At 41.6% G+C, this 20,823-nt stretch overlaps 1 protein-coding gene across 1 annotated transcript; it reads left to right on the plus strand.

Moving 5' to 3' along the window:
* The first annotated feature begins 8,877 nt into the window (after positions 1–8,877).
* On the plus strand, positions 8,878–20,074 carry MRPS30 (mitochondrial ribosomal protein S30). The gene is made up of 5 exons (XM_038403772.2): positions 8,878–9,526; positions 9,779–9,924; positions 16,235–16,340; positions 17,243–17,419; positions 19,506–20,074. Exons 1-5 carry the CDS (start codon positions 8,977–8,979, stop codon positions 19,772–19,774), a joined length of 1,248 nt encoding a protein of 415 aa, XP_038259700.1. The 5' UTR covers positions 8,878–8,976; the 3' UTR covers positions 19,775–20,074.
* Positions 20,075–20,823: the final 749 nt, after the last annotated feature.

Raw genomic sequence — 20,823 nt, forward strand, 5'->3', positions numbered from 1 at the left:
AATGTAAATTAATGGTTATTGCAGCACACAGAATTTGAGATGGAAGTTACAGCAGTTATTAAACTCATAAATGATATGTATACCATATATAAAACAACCAATATATAGATATGAAGGCCCTGCCCCCAAACCCTGAAAACTCTGAGAGATGAGGTAACCTTCCATCACTACCTTTCCCCTTCCTGTGAAGGAGATTAGCTCGAGCATATGGTCTAAAGAAGCATTCTGGTCTTTGTCCTCACATCAAAAATCCCTGTCACAGGCAGAAACGTTCCACTCCATGGTAGGGTGGGCATGGTAGAATAATGACAGTATTATTGATCTGTTAAGGTGCAGTTTATTTCATATTTTTTAAATGTAGCTAATCATACTTGCACCTCTGACACTTTGCTTTCTGTCTATTTGTACTAGTCTTGTCTATTTAGATTGTAAGCTCTTTAGTGGTAGTGGGGTGAACTTTTTTTTTTTTTTAGTGTTCTTGTTTCCATAGCACCTAGCATGACAGAGCCCTGAGTTTGATTGGGACCTATTAGTGTTACCATTATATAAAAAAATAACTATAGGTAGCACCATAAGTGCTAATGACAGATGGGATCTCTCGCTCTCTCTCATTTTCAAGGGCAAAAGATCAGTAATTTTCATAACTCAAATTCATAGTTACCAGGCAAAGAACACCTCTGACCCCTTCTGGTCTCTCTGATTGCACGCCTTTAGGTCTCAGGCTGCTAGCTGTTAAATGACTCTTGGGGAGGAATCACACAATTCCCCCACTCTCAGACTGGACCCTGTGTTGCAATCCCTTGGTACTAACCATGTTTTACCTCAGCAGGTCTGACTTATGTCCAGACCCTGCAGTTCTGTTCCCTCCAGGACAGTGGCAGTGATAGTCAGTGACCTAACATCCTCCTTAAAGCAAAGTGTTATTTATTTAGAACCAAAGCATTTAAGAGAAAACACACACACACACACAAAAACAATAGAGACTGAACTAATCTAGCTTTTCCATAAGGTTTACCTTTCCCTGGATTTGGGAAGGCCCTAATTAGTCTCTCTCATGTGTGTGTTAGCCTGTATTCCTGATATAGACCGCTTCTGACAAGTGACCACCCTTCTACTTTTAAGCAGTGCTTTTTTTTAACTCTTTAATGTTCTTTCATCTCTAGCCTCCTAACTTTGGCAAAGTAAACAATTTAGTGACTGGAGACAGGATTCTTGAAGTTAATAGCTTGACCGGGGCCAGCTCCAGGTACCCAGCTTTCCAAGCAGGTGCTTGGGGAAGCAATCAGAATGGGGCGGCAGTCAGTGTCCCACGGCAGCAATTTGGCGCCAGCTCCGCCACTTTTGCGGCGGCGGGAGTTCGGCGGCAACTGCTTGAAGCACCAAATTGGTAGAGCCGCCCCTGAGCTTGACCCATTGCCCTTCAAGTGTGTGTTGGGAAGTCCTTATCTAGATCTATTGTGTTGCTTTCCTGTTTGCTTTTTCCATAGCGTCCTCTTAAGTTAGATCAATACAGTCATGCAAGAAATGCTAATGACCCAATATTCCATCATTTCCCCTCACTGACCAGGTCACATAAAATGATGACCTCGCAGGATTCATAGCCATTCCACATCCATCACAACTTCCTTGTCTCCACTTCACCTCTGACTTGCAATAATCAAATAGCAAACATTGTGGAGTGTCATGACCCATAGGTGAGTTCTTCGGATGGGGAACTGATGTACAGAGACACTAAGTGACTTGCCCAAAGTCACACAGGAAGTCCCTGCTGAACAGGGAAGATATCCTGAGGTCCAGGCTAGCACTGACTCCACTGGCCCATCCTCCCTCTCACAACAGGAATAGATCAGAATATGTATTCTCATATTACAGCATCAGAATAACAGAAAACAAGAAATATGCTGAGAGCAAATTTCATTTTTATAAGATTCTGTGTTTGTGTATTGCTAGAGTATGTTATTAGTATGTGTTAGGGGGCTTATTCCTTCACCCACTTACTTCCCGGTCCTTCTCGCATGAACACAGAGCAACAATACCCGAAGTCCAAAGGTGCAAACAATTCAATGTTTATTGGGGTGAACTTCCAGCAAGAATGACTTCAGTTTCCTTCCTTAGTGTCCTCCTTCCCAGTTCTGACACCAGAGCCTTATACCTGTGTCCCTGTTCCCATTCCTGCCCTTAGCCAAACATGATTCCAATTTACCCACTCGCTTCCTGATTGACTGCAGACTATATAGTAAAACTTGAGTTCTGCTTAGCTATACCTTAACCAATCATTTTACTGGAATTTAACTAACCAATCCTAACATATTGTAACATGATTATTTAACCAATTATATCCCGCCACCTTAATTAGTTTGCACCCAGCAAAATTAATTATACAGCTGACAGAAACTATCACAGAACCAGACAGAGATTATATAGACAAACAAGAGGGATATGGGGACTACAATGATAGAACACAGAAATGAGGATTTCACATCCCAGCTATAAAGACATAAGGGTTTCCCAGCTGTGTCTATTGATAAGTGAGTTCTTGCCACACAGGATGCTATCAAACTAAGTTTCCTTTTACATCTTCTAGGCACTTCCCTTTCTCTGGAGGTGATTAGCATTATCAGGACAGGATTGTATTCCTAAAAGCCCAATATCACCTTATTTCAATGTGACTAGTTTGGATTGTGAGGATTGACCGGTCGCTTCCCAGCTTATGGCTGCCTCTACTGCCTTGCCAAAGATCTTAGCCTAAGAACAGGACCTCAGACTGTCACAGTAAGAGAAGGATCTTACACTGGCAGACAGTGATTTTGATTCTCTCTTTTATACCTCTAACTAGCCAAGCAATAAGAATACACCTAAATTCTTAGAGTATAGGCCTTTACAGACAGGCCTGAATATCTATATCCTAACACTATGTGTTTATAAATATATGTTCCTTCACACTAGATGGATTGAATCCTTTAAACAGACATAGTCCTACTGAGTTGTAATCAGATCTGAGCAGACTGTAACAAGGGACACTAGTCGGGTATTATTTCGAGTGACTGTTGACGGCTGGAAAGGCTCCAAAGACCAGACTTCCTTCTTCTGGCAAAGAAGCAGCATTGGAATACATACTGAGAAACACTGTGGTTTTAATTCCAGTCCTGTTTAGCAAGCTGAAGACACACAGTACATTTGGACCACATAATAAATTGGAAATCTTCTTCTTTGAAAAAGATCGGAGCAAGAAGAATCTGTATATGGTTGAAGTGGGGATCATAAGCTATTAATTAATATTGATTTTATTATATCACTGAAAGGCCCAATTTGGAGATCAAGGATCCATTATGCAAGGTATTGCACGCACACACATGTAACAAAAACATGGTCCCAACCTCAAAGATCTTAAATGAAGTAGTTATAAATCATATTTTTAATCCCACAAATATGTATGACTCCTCAGAGGAAAAAACAACAACTTAACATGAAATTTTGCATAGAAAAGGATATATTGGTATTTTATTACTTATGGTTTTTCTTTTAATTGTTTATTACAAGTATTTTAATTGCTATTGAAATGGAAATATTTCTAAACTCTAAATGCTTTGAAAATCTCCTCCTCATATCATGGGTTTTAATCTACATAATGCTTTCTGAAAACTCATGGAAAAAACAATGCAGTGCAATCTTTGATTCAGCAAGAAGCTAGGCTGATGTTCTGTGAAGGAAGTGGAAGATCGGGGATATGCATATCCCCGAACATTCTGGTTACATTCACAGCCGCTCTCACCTTTATCAATGAGGTGCAATTCTCACATTATCAGAATTTGATTTTTATTTTTTTATCATTTTGATGGATAATATTGATTTTTTGTTTTAAAGCTTTATTTTTATCAATTTCAATTTTCACAGCTGTGTGAAATTATGGAGGGATCAGACCATAATTACTTAATGACAGTGGATGTTGAGAGTCAAAAAATTAAAGGTTTATAATCATTAAAATACAAATTGTCGACATCACATGTCAATATATATACAAAGTATATATCCCTAAATGAAACTAAGCTCTCAAGCATTCTTCTTACTTTGCCTATCCACAAATTTTGGTTATTATGGATGGAAATATTTTTCATCAGTTTGTATGCACAATGAAATTGATGTTTGTTGACATTTACTTGGTTAATTATAAATATTCCAGCTGGATAAGCCTACAAATGTGTCACTGAACAGTCAGATTTTTTTTCTCTGAAATATTGAATTTCTGGGGCCAATTGAAAAATAAGGGGGATGGAAGCCTCAAATGATATGGAATTCATTTATTAAATGTATATGGCTATTTTTAAACTAAATATAGTGAACACTAAACTTTGTCTGATGGAGAAACGTAGCTTTAAACAATCTTGAAGATTACATCAGATAGTTGAAAAAATAATAAACTGTACAACTTGAAGTGTCAGCATGTTATTTTTAGTTTGTGTATAGTTTCATAAACAGCTGTCATAATGAATCATATTGTTGTAGTTGATTTTCCCTTGTTAATGCAGTCCTCTCAGATTTTGCAGTTTCTGACAGGCTGTTACTTCAATGGATAGTGTGGTGGTGGTGGTGGTGTTTTTCCATGTTATAACAATCAATCTTTTGGCAGCACCAATTGCCCTTAAAGGTTTTTTCGTTATGATTAAGAACCCAGAGTACAATTGTCCGCTAGAAAGATTTCCTCACCACTTATAGATGCATATGTATATTAAATTAGGTTGACCCTTATGCCCCATTCATCCCCAAATCAATAATACATGTACAAGCATTCTTAGATTATGACAAATTATATTTCTCAGATCCAGTATAGATACTTATAAGAGTTGATTCTTTTAAATCTGGAAGACATCTAGCAAATTTTATATAAAGGGCCTGATCCTGCAAGCCATTGACTTCTATAGGAATTCTATGCAGGGAGGGCTTGATGGATCATGCCCAATATTTTGTATTCCAATGCTCTGCCTTTTTGAATCTGTGATGCTGGCAAACCAGGTGCCAATCTGTTTCACATGTATATTAATATGGTTAAGTATGGATATTGTATGGATATTGAAGTGAACTTATAACAATGTGTTTAGATCTTAAAAACATAAGAACGGCCATACTGGGACAGACCAAAGGTCCATCTAGTTCAGTATCCTGTCTTCCAACAGTGGCCAACACCTGGTACTTCATAGTGAATGAACAGAACAGGTTATCACCACATGATCTATCCTGCGTTGCCCATTACCAGCTTCTGGCAAACAGAGTAGGAACACTTCAGAGCATGGTTTTGCTACCCTGTCTGTCCTGGCTAATAATCACTGCTGGATCTATCAATCTCCATGTGACTCCATGGACCTGTATTATGTGTTGCAAGAGCCCCTTCCATGAAGGATAAGGGTAATCCACAGAGCAAGCATAATCAAGGGCATCTAATATGAGAGAGCCATTGGAATTGTGTTAAATAGCAGGAAGGAGGATACAGAGCAACCATGAAGACATGGGCATCAGCAGAGTGTTTGTTCTCCTGCAGATCCTGGTGAACCTGTGGGATTTGATGATGGCTCAAAGCTCCTTCAACAGAGACACAAAACTATGTACCCACCAGAGTGATGTGTATCACATTCCAGGGTGCTATCCAGACCAACAAGGGGTTGTGTCACCACTTATCTTGCAAACCTGGGTGCCTCCCCATGCTTTGCTGCTTTAGCTCTTAACCTGAGCCCCACACGAACAGCATACAGAACACACTCTTGAGTGTCTGTGTATAGCCACAGCCTGCCACCAACACTCCAGTAACACTCTGGCTTCCACCATCTTTAGTTACTACTTCCTGGATGACCCTAAAACACACTCAGTCCCAATTTAAAAAAAAAAAAAAGTTCTTCACTGTCCAGCCCTCTCCTGGACCGTTCAGATATTACAGGACCATATCCACCAGTTTGCAGTTTAACTGAAGTTGCCCAACCCGTTCAGTTTAAACACAACACTGATTTGTTTTTATTGAAGAATAAAACAAATTTTAGTTAACTATCAATAGACAGATTTTATGTGAATACAAGTATAAGGCATCAAAGTCAGAAATCGTTACAAAAGAAAATAAAGATAAAACACTTCCTAGTAACTTAAACCTTAACAAACTACACTGGGTTTAAGTAAAATACTTAACACATGTTGCCAGCAACAAGGCTGACCAAATTTTCAGGCCAGAAACCCTCCCAAAGTCAAAAGGCTGGTTCTTTCATCTCCTTAGAGGAGAAAGAGCATGAGAGAGAAAGAGAGGGAGAAAAAGAGGAAATACCCGAGATATTTTTGCTCCTCACTTTTATAGTCCAGTACTTTTTGAAATACATTTTCCTGGGGGTTACCCTTGGGTAAAGTTCCTTCCTTTTGACAAAGAGTTTCATGGTGAAAGAGGTTCCATATTGTTGCTGGTTAAGTGTAGCTTGTTCTGTTCTTGCCCCCTTCCATTGCCAAAGAATAGACTGATAAGTAATTGCCAATCAATTTTGATGACACCTGGCTAGAGGTAACAGCTTGTCCACTGTCTTTCAAAAACAGGCTTACCCTCTTCCCAGGCTTGTCTGGTAAACACATTTCAGTCACAATTTCAGCTGATGTTCATGACATTATATATAATGTTGCTACACACATTTCACTATGGTATTATTGATCAGTAAAATATTAGTTTTCAAATGATTTCTCACAAGAGATTATTACAATAGTGGGGGATGTGAATACAGAGCAGCACTCAGCCCTTTCCTATGATTGTTTGCCCAGGAGAGAACAATCCAGCCCCTTGTTATTTATTTGCTTATTCAGCAGCCTTTTGAAATAGTATGTCATAATGTTACACATATTAGTAACATTATGATATACTAAGTGACTTGGGAGATTTTGATTTAGTATCCTTGGAACCGTCCTAAAACAATTTTGTAGCTTGGGGATACTTTCTGAATTGATATTTTGCCCACATAACATAATCTCTAGAGATGCACATGGTAAATCATTAATGTCATGGAGGATAAACTATTTAACTGGCAAAGGTCCTTATATCGTCAAAATAATCTGAACTTCAGATTAGAGTTCACATTTAAGGATGCCTCAACTGCAGTTACAGACATCTCACAAACTTCTGAGTGCCTGGACTGTAGTGGACATGCTATGACTGAAAGATACATGCTTCAGTAGTAAAAGAAAATAAAGTTCTCAAACAAGGGAAAGAGATGACAACTTATTGGATACAAAACACGTCCCTTAAATTTCTCATGTGTTATTGTCATAACGTTGTAAACTGAATAGTGACTTGAGAGGAGTATGTTTCTGAAACAAACAAACAAGGTCTAGTGATGATAACTAGTTTGCATCTTTGGTAATTATAGGGACAGCCCAGGTGGTCATAGCAGGATCTGGGGCAGGGGTGGGCAAACTATGGCCTACAGGCCACAGCCGGCCCGTGGGACTGTCCTGCCCAGCCCCTGAGCTCCTGGCCAGGGATGCTAGCCCCCGGCCCCTCCCCCTCCCCTGCAGCCATACCACCATGCGAGCAGCGCGGCTTGCACCTGCCCACCTCCCAGGCTTTCCAATAAGAGGCATAGAGCAGGGGGAGGGGGGTGTTAGATAGGGGGTAGGGTCCCGGGAGGGGGCAGTCAGGGGACGGGGGGGGGGGTTGGAGAGGGGATGGGGTCCTGGGGAGGCAGTTAGGGATGGGGCAGTCAGGGGACAAGGAGTGTGTGTGCATGGGGGGGTTGGATGGGTCCGGGATCCCAGGGGGCCTGTCGGGGCGGGGGTGTGGATAGGGGTAGGGGCAGTCAGGGGATGGGGGGGTTGGATGGGGCAGAGGGTCCCAGGAGAGGGCGGTCAGGGGACAAGGAGGAGGGGGGTTTGGATGGGTCAGGGGTTCTGATGGGGGCAGGAAGTGGGAGGGGGTGGATGGGGGCGGGGGCCAGGCTGCTTGGGGAGGCACAGCCTTCCCTACCCTGCCCTCCATACCGTTTTGCAACCCTGATGTGGCCCTCGGGCCAAAAAGTTTGCCCACCCCTGATCTGGGCTGTGGTTCAGAGCCCATAAAAGAGATTGGGATCAAGTGGCGATAGCGGAACATGGGAGAATGGTCGGGGGCTTGAATAGGGATCGGATCTTCTGGTGATAGCAAGATGTAGGAGCGTGGTTCAGGGGTCCATATACAAATGAGAGTCCCCGGTGAAAGCGGGATCACTGGCTGTGGTCCAGGGGCCCATATTGGGCCAGGAGCCCCTGGTCATAGTGGGATCTGGGAGTATGGTTCAGGGTCCAGTCTAAGGATTGGGGCAGTGTGGTTCAGGGGCCTGTGTAGGTTTGGGAACCCCCGGTGAGAGCAGAATCGGGGGCGGGCTCAGGGGCCCGTTTAGGGATAGCCCCCTGTGATAGCGGCTCCCTGGCATGAGATCAGGCTCACTCCGGGGGGGGGCGGGGGAGGGAGGAGCAGGTTATTGGGAAGGGAAAGGGGCCCTTTAGAGGTGCGAGGTCCCTGTAGGAAGAGGAGCAGGTCGGGGCCAGGACGGCTGGGGAGCGCGGGTGCTCACAGGACAGCGAAACGCTCAGCACTCAGCCGACCTTGCGGCGGCCCCAATCCCGGCAGCTCTCGCTCTGCATGCTGGGAACCGTAGTTCTCTTTCCCAACGCGGCTCCCATCCAGGGTTTGACAACGCACCGCAACAAGACAGCCCGCCGGAAGCACGCGCATAGCGGCTGGGAAGGGGCCTCTTCCGCCCCACTTTCTTGAAAAGGAACCCTCCCCCTTTGACCGTTTCCGAGAGCGACGGGCAAATGAAAGGCTTTGATTCAACGACTGGCTCCGCCCTCTTTTTCCGCCGGCGCCCGGTTTCTCAGAGGAACGTTCGGATTGGTGCATTAAAGTACTCACGTGACTAATAGTAGCCAATTACTGGTGTACACTCCCCGGTCCGTCCCGAGTCTCCCTCCCCCTCTGACAAGATGGCAGCTCCCAGGGGGTGGCGGTTGATATGGCAGGGCCGCTGCCGGTTGCTGCACGCCGAGCCCTCCGCGGCCCTTCAGCCTCCGTCTCCGCTCTACCCGCCCGTGGTCGCCTCCCACACGGCCAAGAGCAAGTCGGCCAAGCGCCGCCGGCTGGAGTATTTCCACCAGCAGGTGCACGAGGCGCCTTCCATCGCGGAGAAGCTGCGGCTCTACGGCCGGCTGCAGCGGCTCAAGTACGTGGTTTACCCGCAGACCTTCTCCCTGAACGCGGACCGCTGGTACCAGAGCTTCACCAAGACCGTCTTCGTGCCGGGGCTGCCTCCCGGGGGAGCGGAGCCGGCGGGGCGCGGGGGCCCGGATCTGAGCGAGCTGCGTTCCCTGGCCTGTGACGCGCTCCTGCAGGAGCATTTCTACCAGCGCAAGCGAGAGCGACCCTTCCTCTACCGAGAGCAGCAGCACGTCGCGGCCCCTTTCCTCACCCAGCTGGTCTCCTCCCTCACCGCCGCGCTGGGCAGCTGCAACCCGCTGCTCGCAGCCTCCTGCTTAGGTGGGGCGGGAGGTTGCGCGAGGGGGGTTACTGGGGATCAGAGGGGGGGCTGGGGCTGGTTGGGAGGTTAGGCCATGGAACAGCAGAGGAGATTGTGCTGAACTGCCCCTGGGTTATTGTGGGTAATGGTTACATCACTGATTGACTTTTAATTTTCTTTTTGTGCTGAGGGCTGATGTCTTTTTGCATGCTTTCCCCAAGTATACGTGGGGGTAATGGGCTGGCTTAAAAACAAAACGTGTTTCATTTCAGATTTAAAACCACAGGTTAACTTCTATTGGGAGCGCGGTGAGACTGTTGTTTGTCGAGGCTATCGAACTGGTAGAATCGATCCAGTGAGATTTCAGATAGATGACAAACCACAAATCCAGATCCGTGTGCCAAAACAGCTTCCAGAGGTATGGATGCTTTTAATACTTCTAAAAGTGAATATTGGCTAGTACTGTGTTACAGTAGCATTTAGTATGTACATGTATAACTCTAGCTTTGCTGTGATAGGCATGATACAAACATCTAGTAAGAGAGTCTCTGCTTTAAACAGTTCACAGCATAAATAAATTTGTTAGTCTCTAAGGTGCCACAAGTACTGCTTTTCTTTTTGCGAATACAGACTAACACGGCTGCTACTCTGAAACCTAGCATAAATATGTTCTGTCTAAAAATCCTAACCATTGTTATAAATGTTTGCTTGTTTTTGCTTGATTTTAAATCCAACCAGTCATATCTCAGGGAAAAACTTTTGTAGAAAAACTTAATTTTCTTTATAAAGGTTCCATTGTACATATAACAATCTTATTTCATGATTTTAGTTACTATTAAAACTATAAAACTGAGTGACTGGGCAACAAAATGGCAGATGAAATTCAATGTTAATAAATGCAAAGTAATGTACATTGGGAAACAATCCTAACTGGTTTCAGAGTAGCAGCTGTGTTAGTCTGTATTTGCAAAAAGGAAAGGAGTACTTGTGGCACCTTAGAGACTAACAAATTTATTTGAGCATAAGCTTTCGTGAGCTACAGCTCACTTTATTGGATGCATTTGGTAGAAAATACAGTGGGGAGATTTACACAGAGAGAGAGAGAGAGAACATGAAACAATGGGTTTTATCATACACACTGTAAGCCATCACCAGCAGCAGGCGGGGAAGGAAGAAAACCTTTCATGGTGACAAGCAAGGTAGGCTATTTCCAGCAGTTAACAAGAACATCTGAGGAACAGTGGGGGGGAGAAATAACATGGGGAAATAGTTTTACTTTGTGTAATGACTCATCCATTCCCAGTCTCTATTCAAGCCTAAGTTAATTGTATCCAGTTTGCAAATTAATTCCAATTCAGCAGTCTCTCGTTGGAGTCTGTTTTTTGAAGTTTTTTTGTTGAAGGATAGCCATCCTCAGGTCTGTAATCGAGTGCCAGCAATGCCCCTTTGCCATGTACATTGGTCAAACTGGACAGTCTCTATGTAAAATAATAAATGGACACAAATCAGACGTCAAGAATTATAACATTCAAAAACCAGTTGGAGAACACTTCAATCTCTCCGGTCACTCGATTACACAAAGTAAAACTATTTCCCCATGTTATTTCTCCCCGACCCCACCCCCCACTGTTTCTCAGATGTTCTTGTTAACTGCTGGAAATAGCCCACCTTGCTTGTCACCATGAAAGGTTTTCCTCCTTCCCCCCCGCCCTCCCCGCTGCTGGTGGCTCATCTTAAGTGATCACTCTCCTTACAGTGTGTATGATAAAACCCATTGTTTCATGTTCTCTGTGTGTGTATATAAATCTCCCCACTGAATTTTCCACCAAATGCATCCAATGATGTGAGCAGTAGCTCATGAAAGCTTATGCTCAAATAAATTTGTTAGTCTCTAAGGTGCCACAAGTACACGTACAATATGATGGGGTCTAAATTAACAGCACTCAAGAAAAAGATTGTGGAGTCATGGATGTCTTTCTGAAAACATCTGTTTTGTGTGCAGTGGCAGTCAAAAAAGCTAACAATGTTGAAAACTATTAAGAAAGGGATAGATAATAAGACAGAAAATATCATAACACTGTATAAATCCATGATATGTCCACACCTTGAATACTGCGTGCAGTTTTGGTTGTACCATCTCAAAAAAGATAATTTAGAATTGGAAAAAGTACAGAGAAGGGCAATAAAAATGACTAGGGAATATGGATAATCTGAAGAGAAATTCGAAAGACTGGGACTATTCAGCTTAGAAAAGAGACCACTAAGGGGGATATGACAAAGGTCTATAAAACCATGAATGATGTGGAAAAAAAATGAATAAGGAAGTGTTATTTACCCCTTCAGATGACACAAAGACCCAGGAGTCGCCCAATTAAATTAATAGGCAGTAGGCTTAAAAGAAATATAAGGTAGTAACTCTTCACACAACGTACAGTCAACCTGTGGAATTCATTGCCAGGGAATCTTATAAAGGCCAAAGTATAACTGGGTTCAAAAATAATTAGATAAGTTCATGGAGTGTAGGTCCATCAATGGCTATTAGCCAAGATGGTTAGGGATGCAAGCCCATGCTCTGGGTGCCCCATAACCTATGAGACTGGATTTCAGGGGATGGATCACTCGATAAATTGCCCCATTCTGTTCTTTTCCCCCTAAGGCATCTGGCACTGGCTACTATCAGAAGATAGGATAGTGGGCCAGATGGACCTATGATCTGACCTAGTATGGCCATTCTTATGTTCTTGTTTGAATTACACAATGTACTATGTGCTTTCCAAAGGTAGGTAGATATTGACTAAATGGTATCCAAGATGACTTAGGACAGGTCTACACTACAAAGTTTGACTGATGTAAAGGCACAGAGAACTCAGCTTCTACTGGCATGCTGAAATCATCCGGGCTTGTATGCTGCTAGCGTGTTTATTGTACTGGTGCCTGCAGAATTCATTGTAAAGTGGGAATGTCTCTTATCGGGGTGGAAGAAACAAGAAAATCTCTAGAAATACTCTGCAATTGTCTCCTGAACATCTCCGTGAATGTTGAGGCACTGCTCAAAAAGTAATAAGGCACATCCCACTTCAGATAAACAAAGGATTTTACGTTGGGAGAACTGTGGTCCTGTCTAGTTCAACAAGACATAGATTGAGGTATCATCTGCTTTTCCATTATTTCTTCTACCACTGTCTGACAACAGGAAACTGATCTGATGTGGACTGTGTAATTTGGACTGCCACACTTTTTTTTTTTTTTTTTTTAAATCTTATTTTCAAACATGTTTCAGAGGGGTAGCTGTGTTAGTCTGTATCCTCAAAAACAACAAGGAGTCCTTGTGGCACCTTAGAGACTAACAAATTTATTTGGGCATAAGCTTTCATGGGTTATAACCCACTTCATCAGATGCACATGGACTTATAGCCCACAGAAGCTTATGCCCAAATAAATTTGATGGTCTTTAAGGTGCCACAAGGACTACTTTATTTTCAAACATATTACACATAAAGTGGAAAATCAGAAGTCAGTACCTTTGTTCTCTAAGTGCACAGGTGAGATGGGTTATTTTTAAATGGGGAAGAATGGTGAGAAGGAGAGGAGGTTTTGGGCAATAAAAAGATAAAATGCTTATAAGGAATAATGCATGTGTACACTTACCTGAGCTCTCTTCCCCTTCATAATCGGGCTCATCTGCACTTGCCTGGTGGGACTGTCTTGACTCCAAAAGATTGTCAAATAGCTCCTGGCTCACTGCAGTCCTCCCCTCCCTCTGTGCACTGAATAGATCTTTGCATCAGGCTCCGGCAAAGTGTCCAGTCATATGTGGCATGCTGGTGGGGTCCATGCCAAGTATGGCATGCTACAGGCATCCGGTGTAGGGGCTGCCCCAGATTTGTTGTTGCCCTTCCTTACCTTCTGATACGCCTGCTGAAATTTCTTCACTTTCATGTGGCACTGCTGCTCATCCCTGTCGGGCTCCAATTTCAGCACCCCATGCAATCTGTACACCTGTGTGTCTACACTTCAATTATAAACGCATGGCTGGCCCATGCTAGCTGACGTAGGCTAAGGGCCTGTTTAATTGTGGTGTAGACTTTAAGGGTCAGGCTACAGGCTATGCTCTGGGATCCTCCAGTCTAAGCCTGAACATCTCCACTGCAATTAAACAGCCCCTTAGCATGAGCTTGAGTCCGCTAAGTCACAGATTTTTAAGTCACGGGGCATTATAGACATACCCTAAATTTCTTCGGCTGTTCCTTAGCTGGGCTTGTATGTTTTTTCTTCTCACAGGCTGAGATGATCCATGACTCTTTTCCTACTCTTTTGGAGCCAGCATGGTCAGATGCTCACAACAGTGGGCCCAGTAGGTGTTCTCACCTCAGTGGGCAATCAGGAAAAGGCATTTCAAAAATAAGCTGGGGGTTTTAAAAGGTGAGGACAGGCTTCTGGTGTCTATGATCCCAGGCAGTGGAGTTTAAAATTGCAACTGGTGTGAGTAGAAGGGCAAATTGTGAGATGGCTGCCAGTCGACTGTTAAGGTTGACATAGGTAATGTCTACACTCGCACTGCGTTTACAGATGTAGGTTGACTGGCTCTGCTTCGTTTGGGGAGGTGGTGGCATTGCATCTGTAATGTGGCATTTACATCTGCAGGAGAGAAATATATGTGTAGACAAGTGCAAAACTAAGTCCAAAAAAAGTCAACCTAACTTTGTAGCATAGAACAGGCCATAGGTAAGGGCTTCTTCTTAATGTCATGAAGTGTAGGTGTCCACTTCACTATAAATTCTTAGAATGTTTTTAGTCAGTTTCTTGGTACTATTTACATCCTCTTTAAATTCTGCATGTGTACAGCATGCATAAAAGCTTGTACTGGAAGAGTCTAGCCCCTGTCTTTGTAGCTCCTCCTTTTGTCACAGATTCCACATTTGCCAATCTTGGTGGGACCAGAATTCTTCCCTCTTTTTCTCCCCAAGATGTGAGAGGAGGCAGTGAATCTGGGTTGTGGTACGAATGAGGGGGAGACTGAGTCATTGGAAATGAATGAGAGAATGAATATATAGATAAAGTGAGCAGAGTTGAAAGGGAAGGAGAGGTTGCATCTAAAGTTTTAAACTTGAACTCTAATTCCAAAAATAATATAGAAGAATCACTGGTGTTAGCCTATAGCTTACCAAATTTTTGAAAGCTGAGCTGCCTCTTCAAGAAAACGAAACTGATTACACGCCCAGGATAGCAGGGCAGCATAGGGGAAACATGCACATTTTTCTTTTGTGCTCCTGTTAGCTAGTCCTGTGTGCTTCTTCAGGATGCCATGCTTTGCACTTTGACTGGTTTATTGTTTGTTTGATTGTGTGCTTTGCCAAGGTTGAGACTGCTAGATAGGATTAAACTGAGTGACTCTAAATCTGAAAATCAGAGTTTTTAGTGTCAGGAAGGTGATAAACTTGGTGCCCTTACAAGTAGGCAATGTAGCTTTGTACATTCTTTAAAATGCTTTCTTTGACTGACTATGTTGGTTTTAACAAGGCTTTCTTCTAAATCATGAGGAAGGGTAATTACAAATAGGTAGACAAAGAGTGAAATCTAGTTAAATGCAGAATAAACTTCAAACTGTTAAATAACAGCACATACAGTACTGTAGGTGTGTATGATTAATTATCTTTATACTGGGTTTTCATCTATTTTCAGAGAAGTTTTAGGGAAATTTTGAAAAAATAGCACTTAACCTCTATTCTACTTTTGTGAGGCATTCAGCAATGCTGTATACAGAACACTTTTTGTGTTGGGTGAGACTTGCTTAGAATTTACTACTAGGGAAAGTGTCTCCTGTTCATCCTCTTCTCCTACCTCCCCCACCAAAATAAATAAATATATATATACAATATGTATGTAGGGGGAAATCAAGATGTAATCATTCAATTAATCAGAAACTTAAGTGTGGGGGAAGGAAATGTATATAAATAAATATAATGTGAGGAAATCTGTGTATACAGGGGCTACCACACATTGGAGGAAGTCTTGCTAGCAATCATATGGTCAGTGCTAAACTCAGTGGCGAGACTGAAAGTTTCTCAGTTCCATATGTTTTATTTAGATTTTCTATAACTTGCCAAAGAAAACTTGCACCAGAATTTTTAAAAAATGACTTTTTTTTTTTTTTTTGCTTGGGTGCTCACCTTTTGAGTCTTTTTTTAGAGGATGCATGCTTAGCATTCTTGAAATTGGCATCTTGAATTGGGCATCCAGTATGATTGGCTAGTTGCTCTTTAAAAACCTGAACTGCAAAATACTATGATGTATTCAATGTGAGGATAAAAGTCCAACACAAAATGCTGTTAGTGAAGTTTTGGTGTTCATTTTTTGTTTCCCCTGCAAAATGTGGGATATGTCATCTCCAGTCAGTGGGAAGTGGTGCTAACCAACAATTGTCCAGGCCCTGGCACTTCAGTCCTTCCTGTTCTACACACACATTTCTCTATTGCTGCAGGAGATTCACGCTCTCTTGAACAAACCTACAGTCTTGTTGGTTTCTCTCTTGGAACAGGATCAGTTTTATTCAAGATTGTAAAATGGATGTTGAGCTCAATGAGAATTCCCTAGGTGTTTGGATGGCTGTTTAAACAATTCTTTCTTAAGAATCAAAATATTGGTATCAATATAGGATGTAATAATACTGAGATCAAAAACATTTCTATGGCTTGCTGAACTGATTTTTTTTCTCTCGTTCCTTCAAGTTTGTACCATTAGATTATTCAGTCCCTGGAGAAGTTCCTGTTGTTAATCACAAACCAGACAAACTTCCATTGTTCAAAAGACAGTACGATAACAAGATATTTATAGGTAAGACTTCCTAGTGATAGGAATATAGTTACTGTGTAGAAATGCTAAAGAATGGTACATTTTTGAAAAGGCTTATTGCATGAGCCAATTTCAAAATCTGTCTAATGGCATACATGACTGTGGTGCTATAGTTTGCTGAACATTAATTTAAAAAAATAAGAGACTGGGTATAGTCAGTAAAACATACACTTAAAATTGTGATAAAGTGACACATTAGACACTTCATATTTCAGAAGGAGTCATTTAAGTCTTGATCTGAAAATATTTTATTCAAAATGCAGAATGTTTTCTGAATAGGAAACAAGGCCCATTGGGCCTTAAAAAGATTTTGTTCTTTGCTTTTCTTTTAGTTACAAGGGGGCTCAGATAGCTTTACTTATAAAGAGGCTGCTTCTTCTCTATAATAAACCAGATACCTGCACAGTCAGGGCCAAGCCCACTCTTATTCTCCTACAGCTCCAGAAAAATATGCTGCTTACCACTCTTGCTACAGGAAGATCAGTTACCTGTCAGCTTTAAAAGGAATCTTCTGGTCTTTTTAAACAACATCCAGTCAATGAAGGGGGAAGAGGCAATACCGCTTTAATTTCGGTGGGAGAAAGATTGGACCAAAACTAGTAAATTATTAACTTTTAATTTCGGTGACTTTTCTCCAAATTAGCCAGCAAATGAGTTCATAAGGAGACTTAGTCTTTTGAACTAGAGAAAGCCAAAGAAATATTAATGTCAGCATTTCAAACCAAGCTAACTTTTTAAATAACTTTCTACTTTGGGTAGAAGTCTGAATAATAGAGATGTCGGAAATAATTTTTTTTTCCTTAACCTCTGATGCTACCTATAACATTTGATTTGATTTTTTTTTTTAAAGTGGCTTTTAACTTTTCTCCCTTTTATGAACTCAGGATCAAAAGTCGCAGATCCATGCAGCTATGGTCATACGCAATTTCATTTGATTCCTGATAAACTGAAAAGGGAGCGATTATTGAAAGCAAACCTTGCTGATCAAACTGAAGTAACTTATCGAGCTAATGGTATTGCAAGTCTCTTTGCTTGGACTGCAGCACAAGCAATGTATCAAGGTGAGGCAAAACTTATGCTTGATTGTCTTTACATCTATAAATGGCTAGCAAACTTCTTTCTCCCTTTCCTTTTATCGTCCATTTGTGATTTTCTTTCTGTGTAGAGCATGTTTTAATTTCATTACTGAAACTTAAACGAGCCAATTAAACTATGTATGTGGGAGATATTAACAAATTCTTTAAAGCAAGACCCTTAAATCTGTATAAAATGCTTGAAGAGTAGGAGAAAAGAATCACGCCTCATATATATATATAAATACACACACACACACACACATTTAAATGGCACTAATTTTGCAATTATATGCATTAAATTATTTTTGGTATTTTTTAGGTTAAAATATGTAGTCTATACACTAAAGTTTTTTGGCTGTGATGTATGATAGTAAGCAGCTGTAATTAGTATTCAAAAAAATAGGGTGTTATAATGGAATTTTAGCAGTTAAATTCTACTCATGTTTGGTGCACATAAATCAAATTTCTCTTTCACAAATCTTCATGGATAGTGGAATTTGATTATAAGCCAGTTTACTGTGCAATAGGGTGAACTGTCTTTAAAAGCAGTCTCATGAACTTGTATTGTATATTATAATGAACACAAAGATGAATAGTTGCTATGGGGATCAAGCTAATGTTTTATCCTGAACTAGTAAACCATTACAGGCACATGAAATCTAATGTTCTTGCTCTAGCACTTGGCCTTTCAGATATGCTCTGTACTAAATTCTAACAGTGTATATCTAAAGTAATAATGCCCAGTATACTTGCATAATATCAGACTAGAGATTTTTTGTAATCCAAGATAGATTACAAAAAATAGATTTACATATTGATCACTAATATTGCATTACTTGTATCTGATCAAAATAATAGCCAATAAAAAAAAAACTAATTGTTGAGAAAAAGAGATATTGTGTATATTTGAGCAAACTCCCATATTCACCATCTGTACAATTCAAATTCCATAAAGGGCTTATAAATATTAAATAAGACCTCAGCTGGAAAGAAAAGGAGGTTCAAGAGAACTTAATTCACTTAGCTATAGATGCCATTCACTAGTAACTAGCTTCTGGTAGTGGAAGCAGATTCTGAAGTAATGGCACCATGTTTAGGTCACAGTGATGCAAATCCCCTAATTAATAGATCTGTATAAAACAGTAAGAAAATGGTTTTGCATCAAATTGTGCATGTGTAATAGCATATGCTAATCGTATGTGATCCCAAACTTCTTTTTTTGTGGTGTACCTATAACGCTGAAATTGATTCTCATCTTTACAAGTCAACTAGAATCTTAAGTGACATTGGTGTATAAGATAGAAAATTTGTCTTCATTCTCTGACTCTACCTGGTTATTTTATAATTTTATTAGTGAGCATTGCTTAAGGAAGCATATGTATTCAATATTTGTGCTGTAAGTACAGTTCTCTGCATATGCTACTGCATATGTTGTGCATGCACAACAACATGATATAGTATAAAAGGAGAACCCCATAAAAGATTTAGGTTGTCTCTATAACCATTTTAGCATTCAACAGTAATGGTGTATTAAACTTGCATCAGCCGAACATATTATTGAATTGTCATGATGAATAAGTGCATTCCCTTATGGATAAACTCATTTCACCATAAGAGGGTTCATGGAAAATTCAGTTATCCTCTAAATAGAAAGTGCTGGGCTGCCAATGGTCTGATTCTCTGCCCCCAAAAATAGTGTCTGCAGGACACACCAAATGGGTGGTGCTGTACATTGTATCTAATTTTAAACATGCAGTTTTGTGCAAGATGGGTAACCTTTGCAGGCAGACTCTGTTCCATGAGAGTCCATACGCATTGAAAATATTAGTGAGCATATAAATTAGCATAATTTTGAAAGTGGTCCTTAAAGTATGTGACGCACAACTCTTCTTGTGGGGGGGTGAGGTTAGTTTTAGACTTTTCAGTCAAAATATTTTATATAATAATCTTTCTTCCTTGAGGATAAGCAGTTTAGGTTTGTAACTGTCTCTGTTTCAAGCCCCTGTTTTGAATAGTGCCAATATTAATATTACTTATGCCTTGTGTAACTAGGGTGTAATTTCATTTACAGGGTTCTGGTGTGAGGCAGATGTGACCCGTCCCTTTGTATCGCAGGCTGTGATCACTGATGGAAAATACTTTGCTTTCTTTTGTTATCAACTGAATACCTTAGCACTAACTGTACAAGCTGATCAAAATAACCCTCGGAAGAATATCTGTTGGGGAACAGAAAGTAAGCCCTTGTATGAAGCTGTGGAAGGCAATAACGTAAAAGGTTTTAATGATGAAATTCTACTTCAGTTAGTTCAGTTTCTGCTAAATAGACCAGAGCACTTGTAAATTAGGCTACCAAAGGGCTCTGTTTCAATGCTCGGACTTCATCAGAAGTCAAATGAAATGTGATGTGGAATGGTTCTTCATGATTATTCACACACACACACACACGACTAAATATTACTGTAAAGAAGAAAATGTATTCTGTGATCTCTTGTGGGGCTTATTCCCATACGCTCACCAAAATATGTGGTGGTATACATTGAAAATAAACATCTAGAATAATATAATGCCTTTTGCATACTTGTATTTGAAGTAAGGTACCTTCACTTTTTAAATAGAACCAAAAAAAAAAAATGACCTGGATTCTGTGTTTCAACAAACTGAGATTCCTCATGCAAACTTGATTGGCAATAGAACATTATTCATGAAGACCGGGATGGGCAAACTTTTTGGTCTGAGGGCAATATCAGGGTCCCAAAACTGCAGGGAAGCACAGCTTTCCCAACCTGGCGCTCCATAAACAGCCTGGCCCCTGCCTCCTATCTGCCCCATCGAACCCCTCCTGCTCCTTGTCTCCTGACTGTCCCCCTCCTGGGACCCCCTGCCCCCTATCTGGACCCCTGCCCCCAACAGGCCCTCTGGGATTCCCACACCAACCACTCCCTGACTGCCCTCTGCCCCTTATCAAACCCCACCCCCCCGCTCCCCACCCCCTTACCATGCCAGCCGGAGCCAGCCACGCCACCATGCAGTCTAGAGCATTGGAGCAGGCCAGCGGCTCTTGCAGCCACATTGCCCGGCAGGAGCTTGCAGCCCCACTGCCCAGAGCACTGGTGGCATGGCAAGCTGAGGGAAGGGGGGACAGCAGGGGAGGGGCCGGGGGCTAGCCTCCCTGGCTGGGAGCTCAAGGGACAGGCAGGACGGTTCCGTGGGCTGTAGTTTGCCCACCTCCGATATAGACTGTAAGCTCCTTGAAAGAGGGTCTCTCAACACAATTGAAGTACTTATAAAACTTGATAGTGGTGTGTGTGTGTGGTTTTTTTTTGTTTTTTTTTGTTTTTTTTTTTTTTTTGCACAAGTTTTCTGATGATGCACTAACTTCATCTTGTAAA

Source organism: Dermochelys coriacea, chromosome 5 (assembly GCF_009764565.3).
Source record: "Dermochelys coriacea isolate rDerCor1 chromosome 5, rDerCor1.pri.v4, whole genome shotgun sequence".
NCBI classification, from domain to species: Eukaryota; Metazoa; Chordata; order Testudines; family Dermochelyidae; genus Dermochelys; species Dermochelys coriacea.